Source organism: Fundulus heteroclitus, chromosome 19 (assembly GCF_011125445.2).
Source record: "Fundulus heteroclitus isolate FHET01 chromosome 19, MU-UCD_Fhet_4.1, whole genome shotgun sequence".
NCBI classification, from domain to species: domain Eukaryota; kingdom Metazoa; phylum Chordata; class Actinopteri; order Cyprinodontiformes; family Fundulidae; genus Fundulus; species Fundulus heteroclitus.
The window spans coordinates 17,981,658-17,998,605 of NC_046379.1; the positions used below are offsets into that span (position 1 = coordinate 17,981,658).

The following is a 16,948-nucleotide window of genomic DNA, read 5'->3' on the forward strand; positions in this document are numbered from 1 at the left end:
AAACTCATGCCTGCTGTTTGGATTTTTTATGACCAAAATCTAAACTGCTTAAGACAAAAGGTCTTGAATTATTAATTTGGATGTTCCACCCCGTATAATCTTACCGTTTGCTACAGTTCCACCAGTTTAATACATCTGTTTACAAGTTAAAAAGCCGCAGCAGGCTATTTTTGAAGACAGCAGACATCCAGCTACTAGTTACCTTACTTAGCATTAGCCTGCTAGCCTGCTAATAGCAGCGGGAAGAGAGGGAGGACTGCTTGTGCCATTTCTATCTGCGACGTAATGAAGAACAAAAACGCTCAAAGAAAAATCCTTCTCTGGATAGTTATACCGGCAGACGCTCTCACTGATTATTGCTTCATTTTTATAAAGCCAGTCGTAAAACCTGAACTGAGTTTTTATTTAGTGTTGTCAACAAATATATGTTTTTGAAGGAAAATTCTACTGCCGGAAACTGTAATAGTAATTGTTAAAACCGACAATATTTTGTAACAACAAAGCAGCAGAGATGAAGTTTTTCTTTTTCTTTTTTTTTGGCATTGCTGTTTCGAGGCGGATGGTGGTGCTTGGGGGCTGCGTGTGATATATGGGTGCATCAGACCTGCCGGGGTGAGCGAGCAAAGAGTTAAAAGCGTTCGTGTGATGGGCTCACCTCTGCACCAGGCCTGGTGAAAGGCGGCGGGGTGCTGTCGGGGAAAATGACTTCCTGAGACATTACCATCAATCACCAGACAGGTCAGGCCCCCCAATTCTGCCATGAGGACGGACAAGAGGCGAAGGGGGATGGGGACAGAGGATTAATCTTGAGTGAACCAAAACAGATTTTAGGGCGAATAGACTATTAACAACCTATTCCTCTCACTGTCCAGCTGTGTTATGTCCTTCTCTTTCCTACCTGTCTCATCATATCTTTCCCGGGCGCTATTTTGCATTCCTGTATAAAATGGTTACAAAGGCGTTCATGAATGGCCCCTGCTGATCAGAGTTCTCTCCTCAGCTCAATTGCATCATTAATTATTCCACAGGCAGTGGGCTAGAAGCAAATCTAAAGAGAGGAAGAGAAATGGAGCGGGAGCAAGAGTTAGAGGATGAGATGGAGGACAGCTGTCTAACACCCCCAGTTGGTCTCTGTCCCTCTCGCTTGCTGTAAATGAAGGATGGGAGAGGGGAGGGGCTTAGGTTACCTCAGTAAGTGGTTGTGTTACATTCCTGAGAAGGGAAGGTTGGGGAGGGGGGGTGGGGGGGTGGTTCAACGAGTTGTTGAAAAGAACACAGATGCTTGTCAACAGCCTCTGAGCCAGGGAGCCATCATGCCTTGCGTTAGGCCTGTAGGTCACTGACCTTCTGTTACATCGAGACAGAAAGATTCAAGCAGGAAAAACAACAACAAAAAAACCAACCTAAGCTACGAGTCACAGCTCGTCCCCCTATGAGGGGTCAGCCAAAAGTCTTAAAATTGTGAGAAGCCATCGTGTCTATATAGCGTGAGTAGCATTCGGGAATCTGAGGATTATCCATTTTCAAGGCAATAGAAAGAAGACGGAGAGAAAGCGGTAGGCACTCCAAGTCCTGCTAAAATGGCCCATTAGATTTAAGGAGTGAAAAGTTCATCAGCTTTATTAATGGGAAGGTATATAAATGAAGTATGAATTACCAGACTTTTATAGAGTGGCGCAAGTGAAACCGGAGTGTCTTATGATATAATGCTTTAGTGAGCTGTTCTGAGCGCTCTGATGAGCAGGCTGGAGAGAGGAGGAGGAGGAGGACGACGGAGTGAGCGAAGAGAGAAAGACTGAAGTGTGCTGGAGTCCCAGGAGTCCAGCGGCTGGAAGGTTGCCTGACTTCTGCTAACATGCGTGGCTGATCTGGTTTGCTTCGAGAGAAGGTTTTTAGCTTCCGGGCTTGTTCTTTGCGATTCATTAGCTACCAATGTAAAAAAAAATGGGGATAGCAAAAAATAAAATAAAATTATATTTGAATGTTTTGATCATGCACATGAAAAACGGCCATTCATAAACACGCACGTGTGAAAACAAGCTGTATGCACACACGCGCACACAGTCACACAGTCAGACGCTCAAATATACACATGCTCCCCACCATCCTGTAATAAGCGGTAAGCTGAGCTAGCTGATGGTCATCCTCCCATGGGGCTGCTGGGTTGCTGCCAACTTCCTGCCTTCTTTGTCAGTGGATAAAGCGCCTAACAAACGAGAGGGCTGTAGCTAGGCAGGCCAGCCAGGTCAGAAAGGTCACCTCGGCCCCCGGGCAGGATTGAGCCTTAAACCACTGCAAGCCGAGGGAAAGAGAGGATGGAAGAATGCACTTAAAGATCGAACCTAAAAGCTGCAAAAGCCTTCTCCTCTCTTCTCTCGTCATGTCTTTGCAGTTCTTCATAAAGGCATTTTTTAACTCCAGTGACATGTCGAGGAACGTTAAGGAAGCAAAAGATCCCGAGGGCATTTGTCAGTCCAACGCAGGCTCATGCAGCCAGGCGCCCCTGGGTGTCAAGCAATGACAGCAGAAATCTCTTTGACTCAAACGTACCTAGATGAAAGATAGCAGCAAAGATGTGCATTTCTGAATGGAGGGGGAAAAAATGCATTCAGTAATAGAGGACAGACACAACAGGTAGGGACAGAGTCAAGAATGATATCGGCTTGGTTGGATTTAATGCCAGTGAATGCACCTCTGGGTTGCAGCAGTTATATAAGTTAGTCTTACTGATAGGCACACGATTTGAGGCGTTTGTCTGCCACAGACCTATAAGAACGTCTTTTACATGCATGAAATACGGAAAAAGGGGAGGCATTGGCGGAGAGGGGAAAAAATGTTGCCTTCCGCCCCAGCTGTCCATTCAGAGGGGGAGAAAATTTGACATGGTTGACTTGAACACATTTAGCATCATTAGCAAACAGGAAGTGTCCCCTGCAGCTGTTTTTTGGCAGGGAAGGGGGGGGGGGGTGTTCCTGACTGCAATGTGATGGACAAATGTTACCCACCATGTTTGCCTTTGATTTTTGACCTGAACACAGAAATTGACATTATAAATGCACTATGATATCTTCCAAATTGGCTTGACATTCCAAGGTCGCCCACGGGGGGTTGCTTGTTTGTCTTCTGTAAGCGGCTGTGCTCTTGTTGTTGTATCCCAAGGCTCGCTATTAGAACGTACTGGCCTTTCTCTGGAGAATGTAGCGTCATAAAGAGACAGGGGGATAGAGTAGGAAGAGAAAGGGAGACATCTAAAAGAGATGCTGTTGTGTACCGGAACATCCTTTTTCTCATGAAGATGGAGCACATTGAAGAGCAGAAGCATCAGGTGCAAAGAGACATTGAACCCACCCAGTTTTTGAGCTCCACTTCCTCTTGAATGAGGAAGTAAAAAAAAAAAACACCAGAAGGACAAAGGAGGGGGATAAGATTAACTTAGAAAGACTATGTTTATTAAGACATGGAGCGTATATTGTCTGTTTGAGGTACCTCAGAGTCTCATGTTTGCAGATGATGTGGTTCTATTGACATCTCCAAGTATAACCTTCAGCATACACTGGAGCAGTGCACGGCTGAGACTAGACTCCGATTGGTCTACGTTCGTGGTTCTCAACCGGAAGAAAAGGTGGATGGATTTGTGCGGGTTGGGGTCAACCATTACCTTAAGCAGAGGAGTTTGAATACTGTATCTTGGCGTCTTGCTCACTAGTGATGGCGGGATGAAGTCGGTGATAAATGGAGGGACTGGGCCTTTGTCCCCAGTAATCGGGGTACTGCTCTGGTCTGTCATGATGAGGGAAGCGTTGAGGTTTCTTCATCATTTATTGTTGAGCATTTATGAGATGTAGAGCTTGACCAGGAGAACAAGATTTCAGATACAAGCATGTGGAGTAAGTTGTCTTTATAGGGTGGTTGGGCTCAGTCTTTGAGACAGGTTGAGAAGGATTTCCAGAACATATGCAGAACTCACTGCAGGGACTATAACACCTTCCTGTAAAGAGAACACCTAGAGATCCCCCAGAATGAGCTGCTAAGAAGAGAGATGGTTGTATTACCCTCTTTTGTCCAGATTGCAATAAACAGGAAAATAATGGACAATGTTTTTAAGCACTTTTTTGACAAAGCTCATCAGTAAGCTTTAAGTTTTACGTACCTATTATCTTGTCAGTGGCTTTGTGCTTTCCCAATATTGCTTGAATACTTTGGCATGACTATTTAGTGTCTAATGCACATTTGGTAAAATATTTAATATTCAATCATTCAGTTTGTAAAGGCCTGACATTTTCGCTTCAATGCAAGGGATGCTTGTGGTACTAAAATAAAATCTTGATTCAGAGACTTACTACGGTTTAGCTCTTGCATGTGGTCTGAATGACTTTATGACTGGCAACAGTAACAAGTGGTGTGGATATTGTGCCATGTGGGAAAAAAAGGGGGTGGGTCTTCTGCTTTGAAGGGCCCACCAGGCCTCTAATGATCTGCTTATAGGTCTTAAAAGTACCTCGCAAAGGCGGGACACCAATTACTTCTCACTCGCAACAAGCGACATCACACAGGACCAAAGAACAGCAGAGAGATTTTAGAGAATTAGAGAAAAGTGCCAACAACTTAAAAGTAGTGAGCAGGTCTGTGTTCACATCTGACGCGGCAGAGAGGAAAGAGCAGAACAGAGCTGGGTGCCCCTGAGCAGGCAGTTACCACAACAAAGGCTGCAGACTGGTCTGAAAAAGCAGGCCAAATTCCTGCCCTCTAGGACCTGGCTTAAAGGTTGAGCAAAAACTTTGAAATATGTGAATGAGATGAGCTGAGAGGAGGAGAGAAAATATGCAGTGGAGAAAGGGGGGGAAAAAAGAAGTTGGTTTGGTAGCGACTAAGGTGTGCGTATAGGAGGGAAGAGTAAAAAGTCCTGCTCTGGATTGTGTTGATTAAATTTTACCTCATGAGAGTTGAAGAGATGACTTTGATCAGAAAGTGCCTCACTAGATACACACAGCATGCACACATTTTATGAATACAGGTCTGACAGATACATTGGGGAGCTTGAATTTGTTTGCAAATCTTCAGACTATGAACTTGATAAGGAATCCGATTTTTTTTTTTGTCATCGATCTAACGTGTGTCTTCTTACTCTATTATACATGATGTTGCCTGACAAAATTCCCCTAAAACGTCTTCTTCTGCGTGCTGGTCAATTGTTATGTCTGGAGGTGCATTGGGATTGTGTGGGAGTGATTGCTATTTAGCCTCATGGAGATTGGTACAATCAGATGCCTATATCTTTACATCCTCCGGGGCTTCTTCCTCACCCTCTCTCTCTCTCTGTTCAGCCCTCCCTCCTTCTCTCTCCTCTTCACTCACTTTACTCTTGCTTTAGCTTGGCAAGCGAGCAGGGCAGTTATGGCGTAGAGCCTCTCTACAACCTTGCACTGTCTCCAGTGAACATAAATTAATGGTGTAGAGCAAACAGGCTGCTGGCTGGGATCCAGGAACTGGCTTCAGGAGCCCAGCCAACGATTGTTGTTGAGGAGGGGGGGGGGGGGGGGGGAGTTGTGGTAGCAACAGTGGGAGTAGTACTGATGCACTGCCAAGCAGCCTACCAGCCAGCCAGTCAGAGAGGTAGACAGACAGACTGGGGGCCTTTTCCCCTCTATATTACATGCTGTAAGCCCCACTTGTTTGCATTCTATTTACAATCACCACTGTTTTACTGTCAGAGGACAGTCCACCGAGAACGCTTATTGAGCGTGGACGCCTCGGAGTTGGCGGTGAGAGAGACAGCAGCATGGTGGTATGTTCTGAATGCAGCTTGTATGAGGTGCAGATGTAAATGTCCTTTCATTTGCTGTTATCTGAGGTTGGCATGCAGTGCGTGTGGTTTGTTGTTCGACAGCATGTGATTTCTGTTTATAAGTAGTCTGGATCTCTTAGAGAGAGAGTGTGCGTGTGTCATCGAGAGGGCAGGCGGCAGGGCTAGGCCGTTGAGTCGTGCGGCATTCCTGTCCCCATTTCTGACTGTTGTCAGGATGCAATGTAGTTCCTAGAGAAAACAAAAAAAACAAACCTGTAGTACTTCCCAACTCCACCTGCAACAATCAGCACAAAAGAGGGAAGGAAAGCAAACACTGAGTCCAAATTATAAATATGAAACCAGAACCAGATTAATTTGTGCAGGTTTTCATCATGAAAAAGTCTGTGGTGTGTGCAGCCCCCCCTTTACGCCAGCACCCTTAAAATCCAGTGCTCCCAGCAACCTTCAGACGTCACCTCTACATCGACATAAAGACACCATCCTCACTGTAAAACATGGTGGCGGCGGCATCGTGCTGCTGGGATGTTGTTGTCAATCAGGGGCGGGGCGGCTGGTGAGAGGCGACAGGAAGACTGACAAAGGTTAATGCAGGGTAAACCTGAAACAAAACCTGTTGTAGGCTGTAAGCAACTTGAAACTGGAGCGGAGGTTCTCCTTCCAGCAGAACAGCCACCCTAAACATACAGCCAACGCTACAACAGAAGGGATCAAAGCACGTTCATGTGCTAAATCCAATCGAGAACCTATTCCAGGGCTTAAAAACTGCTGCCCACAGTCCATCAAACCGGACTGAGCTTTAGCTATTTTGCAGAAGAAATGGGCCAAATTCAGGATTCTGCTCCTACGATATCAAGTACAGGTGGGCCCAGTGCGGGGTAAGCACTCTGCGCTGGGCGCTATACGCACTGATTGCTTCTGATTCTAAAACTTCAGCTGAATTTATTTGACATATCTGTTTGATCTTTCATTAATGCTAATATGCATTCAATCCCATTGTCATTTGTCAAAGAAGCCAATCGTAATGTTATTAACTATGGCAACTTGATCTTTAAAATGTGCCAATCTTACCCCCGGCTCCATCCAGAATCCATATTAAAATGTCATTCCTTCATTTGTTCCTGACAGTGAATATTATCATCATCCTCCAGTCACTTTGATTAAAAACAAATATGATTCCAATCAACGTGTGAATGCAATATTTTTTCTATATTCCTAGAACTCGACCCAAGAAGTCATAATGATGACAACACACAAAGAAAATAACTTTTGGAAATAGCATTTTTTTATGTGTCTTTTTTTTTTTTAAATGAACAAACACTTCAAGCAAATAGAAGGTAAAGATGCAGATTATCTAAAATCCCTATCCAACAGAGAAAATCACTGAGATCTAATCATAGACGTTATCCTGAGCAAATCCTTTGTGTTGCCATGGCGCTGGGGGTAAACAGCCAATGGCCTGTGATTTCCTGGGAGTCATTAGCATGGAATAGGTTTGCAAGCCACTGCAACCTTGTGACCTGGCTCCATAACTCATGTCACACACTGATGATGTAATTAATCAATGGCGGTCCACCGGCGGCTCCTGCGGGTGGGGGGGGGTAAGGGGGGGCTGCCCGATCGGTGGGTGGAGTGGAAGCGTCGGAGCTGGAAAAGTGGTGGGGGTTGCGCGGAGCAGCCGCGATAATGATCGGGCTGTGGGATTTGATGACGGCTGCAAATAGGTGTCAGGAGAGTACGAAAGTGATATATAGCAAACTGGGTGTTGAATGAGTGGATGGGAGTCAGCGTGGGCGAAAGGTGTGCTGTGAAGTAAGAGTGGTCCAGCCGTACACGTGGTTATTATGTGTGATGTGTGTTAAAATGCCAAGCTGGGCTCATGGGGGGGTTTAAGGAGCGTACCCAGCAGATGATAGAGCTACCTCAGCTTGTAATGTTCAGAGAGCAACGGGGCTATTACTTCCAGGTTTATCAGAGAGCAGGGAGCACATCAGACCCTGCAATTTAGCCAGCAGTCGGTCACACATACAAATATGCAGGCGTATAGCTCGATTCTTTGACGAATGGCAGCGCGTGCTCTACCTGTACGTGAATTCCCGTGACAGATTGTCCGAACGAGGTGACACGTCTTAAAATAGATCACATTTCCGTTTAGCCTTAAACACATTTCTATATAATAACCGAGTAGTTTCAGTTTTACACGCGTGCCGCCTCAAAACTAATTGAAATTGACTGAAATCATTCGCGGACAGTTTTACGTCTTGCAGTAAAACCTTGTAAGGATATATCGGCTTTGATGTTCTTAACTGAGCATATTGAATGGATCCAAAGCTTGGTTATCAATACTCTCTTTGTTGTTCCAGTGTGTTTGTGTTTCGGTTGGTAAATAATCACGTCATAGTGTCTCCAAAGGGTGGAGAACATTTCCTGAAGAGAGCACATCAGGCGTGCCTACTTTCTTTTTCAAATCTGAGAGGATGTTTTTGTGCTTTTTTGGCTGATTTGAAATCATTTATTTCACTTATTGTGACAATTACCATTAACAGGTCACTCCGAGGTCTAAATAGTAATTTCCTCTTTTTTTTTTGTATTTTAAGGCCTGCCGTTTCATATTGATGTGATTGTAATTTATTGGGCTTTGCAGACGGATGTATACCATAATGAACATTTTCCCATTTCATCAGATTTTGGCCACAAACGTCAACGTATTTTACAGGGATTTTCAGGTGTAAGAGCAGATTTGTATTTTTACGGATGAAAATCAGAAAAGTGTGGCATGTATTTTTGTTCGACAGCTGAGTTGACACTTTGTAGAACAACCCTCGGCTGTAATTGCAGCTTTAAGTCTTTTGTGGTATGTCTTTATCGGCTTTGCAAATCTAGACAGGGAAGTTTTGGGCAATTCTTTACATAATAGCTCAAGATCAGTCAGAGAGACTGGACAATATAAATGTTTAACTTTCACGACATATTATCGGACAGATTTAGGCCAGATCCTGAAGTAAGCAATTTGGACCCATGCATATGCATTGATCTAAATCATTTTGCTGTATCTCTGACAATATGTTCATGGCCGTTGCTCCCTGCTTGAAGGTGAACCTTCTCCCCCAGTTTCAGGTATATAGCACCCTCTAAGAGATTTTCTCACTGGATCCCCCCCTGTGTTTGGCTCCGTTCATCTCTCCATCAACTCATATCACATTTCCTGTCCCTATTGATGAAAAGCATCCCCACAGCATGATGGTGCCACAACCATAGTTCACTGAGGGGATGGTGTGTTCATCTTTTTTTTTTTTTTTTAACCATAGGGAAATAGTGCTCCGGATGAAGTATCATATTCCTTCCACCTCACCGTTATGCAATACTTAGGGTTTACTTGAAAACCGACTGAAATACATTGAGGTAATGTGGTTTTAATGCCTTGTGAACGCTTTCGCAAGGCACCGTACTTTGTGTGCAAATCTGGCTGTGCTTCCGCGAACACATCTTGCAGCGTTGCATGCAGAGGAAAGAAGATCATCAGAGAGCCGGAGGAGGAATGGGTTAAAGGGCGAGGGCTGGAAGAGGCATGAGCTGGACAAAGTAGGATTTTTCTTTTTCTTTTACTGTCGTGTCTATGCGGCCAGAGTAAATCTCCTTACTCAGGGGTTTTGTGCGCAAGGGGGCTTTAACGTCCCCACTCTCCTTGATGAGACATCTTTCTTGTTTGTTCAAACCATTCATTACGCGGTGGCCGCTGGACGAGCTGTGCCGCTGGCCGGCGTATTTATCACCGGGCAAGAGCGCGCTCTGGCTGACAGTAGGCGATTGATGAGCAAGTCTGAGCCTGAGAGGGTGAGGAAGCCTTAATACAATGTAAATGACCCACTCCCATTTCCAATCTAGGCTAAAACCCTAAACCCCGTCCCCGCCAAGGCATCTTTACCTAAGAATCTGACTGTGCTTGGTTCTGTGCCCATGTGCATTCGCCTGTACTTGCTCTCCTACATATGCCAGAGAGTTTAGATGATTACAAAGGAAGCACAGACGTTTAAGGGGCAGGGAAAAGTAGGCTGCACGCCTGAATCAGGTTTCACATCGCGAGGATGTGCACAAATAAGGTAAACATGCAGATGTAGACGTTTATTTCGTCTCTACCCATGCGTCTTCTCTTTAAACACACTTTCATTTTTGCATACCCTTGAACACACACACACACACACACACACACACACGATAACTCTTTCAGTGCTAGCCAAGGAAATGTCAGCACCTGGCAATCAAAAATTGCATTTCTATGCAAGCATTATCGTTGTCCCTTCGTTAATGATTTTAGCATATTAAAAGGGACTGTGTACACAAGTACAAATCAGATTAATCCTCCTCTGCGGCGGGGACTCATTATTTGTCCAATCTGAGTCTTGTTTGTTATTAATTGTTCACATTCCTTGAACCGCTCTTTTTTTTTTTTTTTTAAATCTGTCCTTTAATTAAAACATTGAAACAGGCAGGACTACCTGAAAAATGAAATCCTTCTCCACACTGATATGAATTCTCACTTACATCAATTATTTCCGCAGTAAATGAGAAAATGCTTCTTGAGCAACTGTTATCGCGTCGTGTTAAAATTGGATTCAATTAGCACAAGGCAGTCGAGCATTACCAGCTGTGGAATTTGCTCTGTTGATGAGCCCGAGAGCTGGAATGATGAGGTTAAAGTTTTTGGCGATTGGAGATGGTTTCTGTTGTTGTTTTTTTGGGGTTTTTTTTGCTGGTAACAGGGGAATGTGTGTCAGCGATGCCTGAAACCATGTGAAAATAGAGAGAGATTTATAAACGTAACCTTTTCAAAGCAAATTTTCTATGTTTTGATTTGCAGGTGTCATGCCTGTGAAGGTTGTGTTTTTTTTTTTTTAATGCGCCTGTGTGTATTTTTGTGTTTGCACATGCTTTCTGTGTTCATGCACAGCGGCTGAATGAAACACATAGTGTCTCATTTGTTTCGTTTGCGTGCTCCCCGACTCCTAATCTGGCCCTTAAAGACATCTGTCACCAGCGATCACTGTTGTTTTGTCATGCTTCATAGCAGGCCCAGGGGGAGCGAGTCAGCCCAAGGTCTGCCATTTATATCAACCAATGTTTTTTAGATTGGTCCTGACACAAATAGTTTCATTGCACCCCTTGTCTGAGATTTCCATTTTCAGGTAAAAAAAAAAAAAAATAGATAAAAAAATCCTGGCAGAGCTGTGGAGGAGATTTCACAGCATTCAGCTTCTTTGGCTTTAGCTCGTATTCAGCTGCTCTCGATGAAAAAGCCACCACCAGGATACATGTCAGACATTCAAGGAAAGATAAATGTATTTGCTGCAAATCTGCTCCCACTCGTTTTGCTGCCTGGCATTGTGAAAGGATTCTCAGACGCCACAATATCCGTGCCGGGCCTGCTGTAAAGTCTTGTCGGCATGCATTTGACTGCGAGTGTCTTTTTAGCTCTGTGTGCAACACGTGGGTTCGTTATGCACACCGTATACTGTATTTGACTTTTCTTTTGTCTGTGTGGATGGGCTGGGGATTTGTCGTAGTTTTGACAAACTTGTTTGGCCAGCTAAGACTGGTTTAGTTCAGAATTTTGAGAGCGATTGTTTGCGAGAGGGGGGGAGAAAAAAAAAAAACGCATATCCTGAACGTCCATACCGTGTAAGGGAGTGGCAGGGTTGGGTGGAGGTCACAAGTAGGTGCAGTCTTAGATTACACAATGCAACAAACCCAGGAACATATTCCATGCATACAGCAATGTGCTGCAACAGGCAACTTGACTCATACGGCGCCTAGCATAAAGTGCTGTTGAACCCTTTGACATTGTGTCATGTTACAAATACAAACTCTTGTGCATTTTAATGAGATTGTACGGGACATATCAACACAAAGTATTGCATGCAGTGGTGCGTGGCAAAACCTGATGATGGCAGCACCATAGTGTTTGAACTACAGCTACCAGCCCTTTTTTGGATATTTCTCTACCAGCTTTGCACATTTCGAGATGATCCTCGTTCATGTTTATCCATTTTTCTTTGTAAAACATTTCACCGTCATTCCCATTAGATGAGGAGCATCCCTAAATATCAGTTTTCAAGTCTTAGCAAAGTTTATTAAGGGTGTCTAGGTCTGGACTTTGACTGGGCCATTCCTACACATGGATATGAATTGATCAAAACCATCTATACCACATGTTGTAGGTCTCGCTTAATTTTTATGGTTCTTATCCTACTAGACGGTAAGCATCCACTCTTTCTCAAAGGATTTGCAGCTTTTGATTTTTCTTCCTGAATCTTTCTGCATTTAGCTCCAGCCACCCAAACGTCTAGCTTGATCCACTTTGTTGTCCCTTCTGAAGAAAACAATCCCTACAACATGATGCTGTTTACCACGTTTCCATATTGGTTTCCCTCCACATTTAGCATTTTGCCTTCCAAAAAGTTTCACTTTGATCCAACCTAACCAGAGCACCTTCTTCCACATGTTTGCTGTTTCTCCTACCTGGGTTTTGGCAGGTTCTTACGCCTTTCGTCTATCACACGCCCATAAAAGGCCGTATTTATGGAAATAATAGTTATCCTGCAAATGTTTTTATATAGTTATTCCACCTGAGGTGTTGATCTCTGCAGCTCCTCCGGAGCAACCATAGGCATCTTGGCTGCTACAAAGATTAAAGCAGTAAAATTAGGCGGACAATCAAGACATCTTAAACTTGCGCTCGTGCCATAGTCATCTTTTTTCCTTTGACTTTCTCCTCTTTGTTCTGGTCTGTACAATAAATGTTCAACAAATTTACACCGAGGTCTGTGGCCGAATATTTAGAAAGCAAGTATGCTGATGTGGATTTTCCTGTTAATCTTTATGTCAGAGTGGCTCACGTGTGTTTGTGCTTTTCTCTGTCTGTTTCCCGCTGCAGCATCCATACCCCTCTGAAGAGCAGAAGAAGCAGCTAGCCCAAGACACGGGCCTCACCATCTTACAAGTAAACAACTGGTGAGTCAAGATTTCCGCTCGCCCTATCTCCACCGCCAGCATCGTTCTGCCTTTTATTCTCAAAAGCCTTTGCCTCCACGTCTACCCACCAGCCATGACGGCTAATACTCCTAAAGTGTGAAAACCGTTTATGTACATCCCTCCCCACCGTACACAGGCACACACATTCACAGACACGGACAACCTTTGTGGCGTTATTATGTTAGAGCCACTGGAATGTTCCGGTGTTATCAGAACGGCGTTCTGCAGTTGAGTCTGTGATCTCCGCAGTTTGATGCATATGTTTTTGGTTGGATATACTGAAAGAAGCAGAGAGAGAGAGATCATAAGCTGTCCCTACAGCTCCCTGTCTACCCACCAACCCCCCCCCCCCAAAAAAAAAAAAAAAAATAACCAACAACATACCTAGCACTGTCACCGATGCCCCACAACAGGCAAAACTGCCTTCCACCCCCTCCCCATTTTACATGAGCTATACGGTGGATTAAGGTTTTGGTGGCCTGGCCAGCAGGGTCTTTGTAGATGGCTTAGCACAAAAACTGGGGGTGGTGGATTAAATAAAATGATCACAGAAGCAAAGAAATGATACAGGAATTACTTATCAAAATACTAGCCCAGGTTTTATCTGGGGCTTAATTTTGTTCAGTACATTCTCAGGCTGATGTTCAGATTAATTGAACTGACAGCCTCCTTTCAAAATTCCAGGAAGGTATTTGCACGGATTTCAGGTCTTACACAAACTTAATTATATGGAGCCCCATTTTATCATTCTAATTCCATGTAGCGGGGGTTCTATTTACAAATGACAAGTCTGTGCCTTTTATTCACAGCTTTCCTTAATATATTTATCAAAGCGGGTTCATTTACAAAGTGCTCTATCTGTTGGATACAGGCAGGCCGACATTAACGGAGCTTTTAGGTTTATCAGCCTCGCAGCCTGACAAGCCACCCGAGGGTCAATTGATTTTTTTGGTTCTGTGATTCATTTTTTTTTTTTCCCTCCTCATTTTTACCGTATCACAATGAGAAACATTTCTGCAGAATTAGCCGGGTTTGTCAGCCTTATCTATCAGCGCCCACCCCGTCCTCCCCCAACGCTTCCCTTCCTCCCCCCCCACCCCTTCCAACCTAATATGGCTCTGTCTTTCTCACACCTTTTTGCTTTATACCCTTATAGCCAGGGGAAGTCAAGCTACTTAAATTGGCCACAGGAACCGTTGTTATCAGACTTTAATGCACCCTACAGTGTGGATAGCATTTCAATTACACCAGTAACCAAAGATTAGCCCCGCTTGCCTGTTTCATGCCTCATGCCACGTTGTGCACCTTACCTACAAGAGCAGAAAATTGAGTTGCCTTGCCTATGTCATGGTGATTAATGCAGAAATACTCGGCTAAACTGGGAGGAGAGAGCGCGAGTAACAGAGACGTACGGAGATAGATATAGGCAGAATACCTGTCTTATCTTCAGTCATGAAATCTAAGCGTCATATTCATTTTATCTGAACACATCTTCAGGAGCCTTGAAAAAGTATTCATGCCCTTTTAATGTTGTTTTTCTTTTTCTCGCATTTTGTCATAATATGGCCACCGATATCATTTGAAACTGGTACGTTTGATGAATCTAACTAATCTAATTAGGAAAATGTATTCTATTGGGGGTTTATGTCATAGATCAACACAAACTGCTGTATAATTGAAGTGGAAGAAACATGATTGTATTGTAGAATCCCTGTTTGCTGCAGTTATGTTTTTTTTGGGCACGTCTCACATATAGAGACTGAAATGTCAGTCCATTATTTTTTTGCAAGATAGCCTAAACTCAGATTGGATGGAGAGCTTCTGGACTCTGGGCCGGTCTACCAGGTGATGATACGTTGATCTGAACCGGTTCCATCCTTGCCCTTGCTTTATAGTTTAGGGATTCTGTCCTGCTAGAAGGTGAACCTCTCCCTCAGTGTCCACTCTCCTCCATCATTAATCATTATTACTCATCATCACTTTGCATTTAGCTCCCTCCATCCTCTCATCAGCTCTGACCAGCTTCCCTAACCAGCTGAAAAAAAAAAAAAAAAACATCCCCGCAGCATGTTATTTACACTAATGTGCTTCCTTGTGGAGAGCATATGTGAATAACAATTTTTAAGACCTGGCACATATTCTTCATTGGATTTGTATCTGGAATTTAATTGAACAATTAGCTAATTATGCACTAATAAAGGAAACTGGCTGCACTGAAGTTTATTTAGGGCTATGAGAGCAAAGAGGGTTTAATACATGATCACGTCACACATATTTTCCCTTCCACTACTTTGTGTTGATCTATCACAAAAAATCCCCCCCAAAATATATTGAAGTCGGTGATTATATCAGGATAAAAAGTTTAAATATTCTTATGGTATAAATAGTTTTGCTAGGTGCTGTATGTTTATATGTGTAAATCACAAGAGTCATATGCACATCAATATGTATGGTCACGGAGCGGAGAGTTCATGCGTGAATAAAAGCTCACGTGGAGTTAAATTCCCCAACTAAGGTGAATACGACAGTCAAGAAGAAAAGCAGCTTGGACTGCAAAGCTGTCAGTGCTGTGTTGTCAGCACAGGATGCTTCCACATTAGGGGATGTGTTACAGGGAAGGAGAGGAGAGTGGATGGACTTTTCCACGCCTCATTTTCCTCACTAGTAAGTTACATTGTTCTAAGCAGATTTATTTCTGGTTCTACTCCGTCCTTATACGGCCCATATGGGGATGACTTGGAGCATTTCTGTGTTATAAAAAGAGAAGATGAAAAGAGCAAAAAAAAAAAAGAGCAGCTTTTCCAAATTCCTGGCCGGCCCTCGCATTGTTCTGTAGTTCCCTTTGATGCATGGCCGTTGCGACGTTACCGGCCAAAGAGGGGCCGAGGGAGACGGAGACAGACGAAGGGAGAGATAGAAGGAGAGGATGAGTGGGGGCGGTGGATGGGAGGGGACGGCCGCCGTCTTCGGTTACCAGAGCTCTCCCTTGGGGAAAGGATGTGCTGAATCAGGGCTTTGTCCTCCGGCACAATCGCAGCCCGGCGAGGGCACAACGGCGCTCTGTTTGATAGTCAATGGACAGTGCATCTCCCCCCCACCTCCCCAACCCTGTTCTTGTCCAGTCAAACCTCCACCGAACCTGTACCCTCCCTGTGCGTTAACCTGCCGCTCACCTGTATACACGGAAAACAAAGCCCAGATGGTTTGAAGTCTTTTGTGTTAGTACCGCTGACACGCTCCACCTGCTTCAGTATCTAGTGCATATCATTAGCTAACAGCCTCAACCTGCTTGTAGTCCACACCCCATTAGCTGTTCAGCGTTAATAAAGAGCAAAGGAAGAGGTTAAAGTCCACAATTGCGCCTCGCTGGTGCTGAGCAGATGAGGAGGAGGGCTCGACTATCCTGTTAATAGTTCCAAAAGTGTGTTTGTGCAGGCGATGCGCATTACAACAGGAAGCAATTCGACATGCACATGTGTCTGTACCCTATTAGTTAACCATAAAGTAGTGTTTTTGTTCTGTTTACATCTAAGACAGATTTGAGCCAGGGTCTGGGGAAGGTGAAGGCTAGGTCTCCCACTGCACCGGTGTCTCCGCCATAAAACGTTTACAGTTTCTAGCCGTGCATTTTCCTGCCTCAGCAGCTCCTGGTGTCCTGCTATCAGTCTGAGCTAAATGGAGCCTGACCGAATCCTTTCATGCCACAGTGTCAGACCCAGCACGACGGGGCCTTCGCTCACTTCCATAAACCCACACGACCAACCGCCCTGCCATTATTTACCTCTCCAGCAATGCCAGCGCAAGGCAGCGAGCACACTGCGGGGCGGGGGGCTTGTTTTCATGAGTCTGGGAAATGACGGTTATGACAGATGACTGAGAGAGACAGCATCTTTTTAAAAAAAAAAAAAAAGGAAGGGAATCATCCTGTCCTTATTCCCTCATCTCACAGGCAGTCATTTCTGTGGCAGAGGGAGAGGCAGAGCCAGTCAGAGAACGAATATGTCACTTCTTGACATCTGTGATGACTGACTGCTGTGCCACTGGAGCACTAATAACAATAAAGAGGGCAGTAAGCCACACTCTATTTTTACTTTTCTGCCTCCTCTCCACAGCCAA

General features: G+C 44.3%; 1 protein-coding gene across 8 annotated transcripts in view; it reads left to right on the top strand.

Annotated features, from left to right (window-relative positions):
- meis2a (Meis homeobox 2a) overlaps nucleotides 1–16,948 on the top strand; it is a 102,066-nt gene that overhangs the window by 54,491 nt on the left and 30,627 nt on the right. For all 8 annotated transcript variants that reach the window (XM_012861580.3, XM_036150402.1, XM_012861581.3 and 5 more), the window contains exon 9: nucleotides 12,735–12,811. In XM_012861580.3, the coding sequence (XP_012717034.1) occupies nucleotides 12,735–12,811 (77 nt within the window). The remainder of the gene's footprint in view (nucleotides 1–12,734; nucleotides 12,812–16,948) is intronic.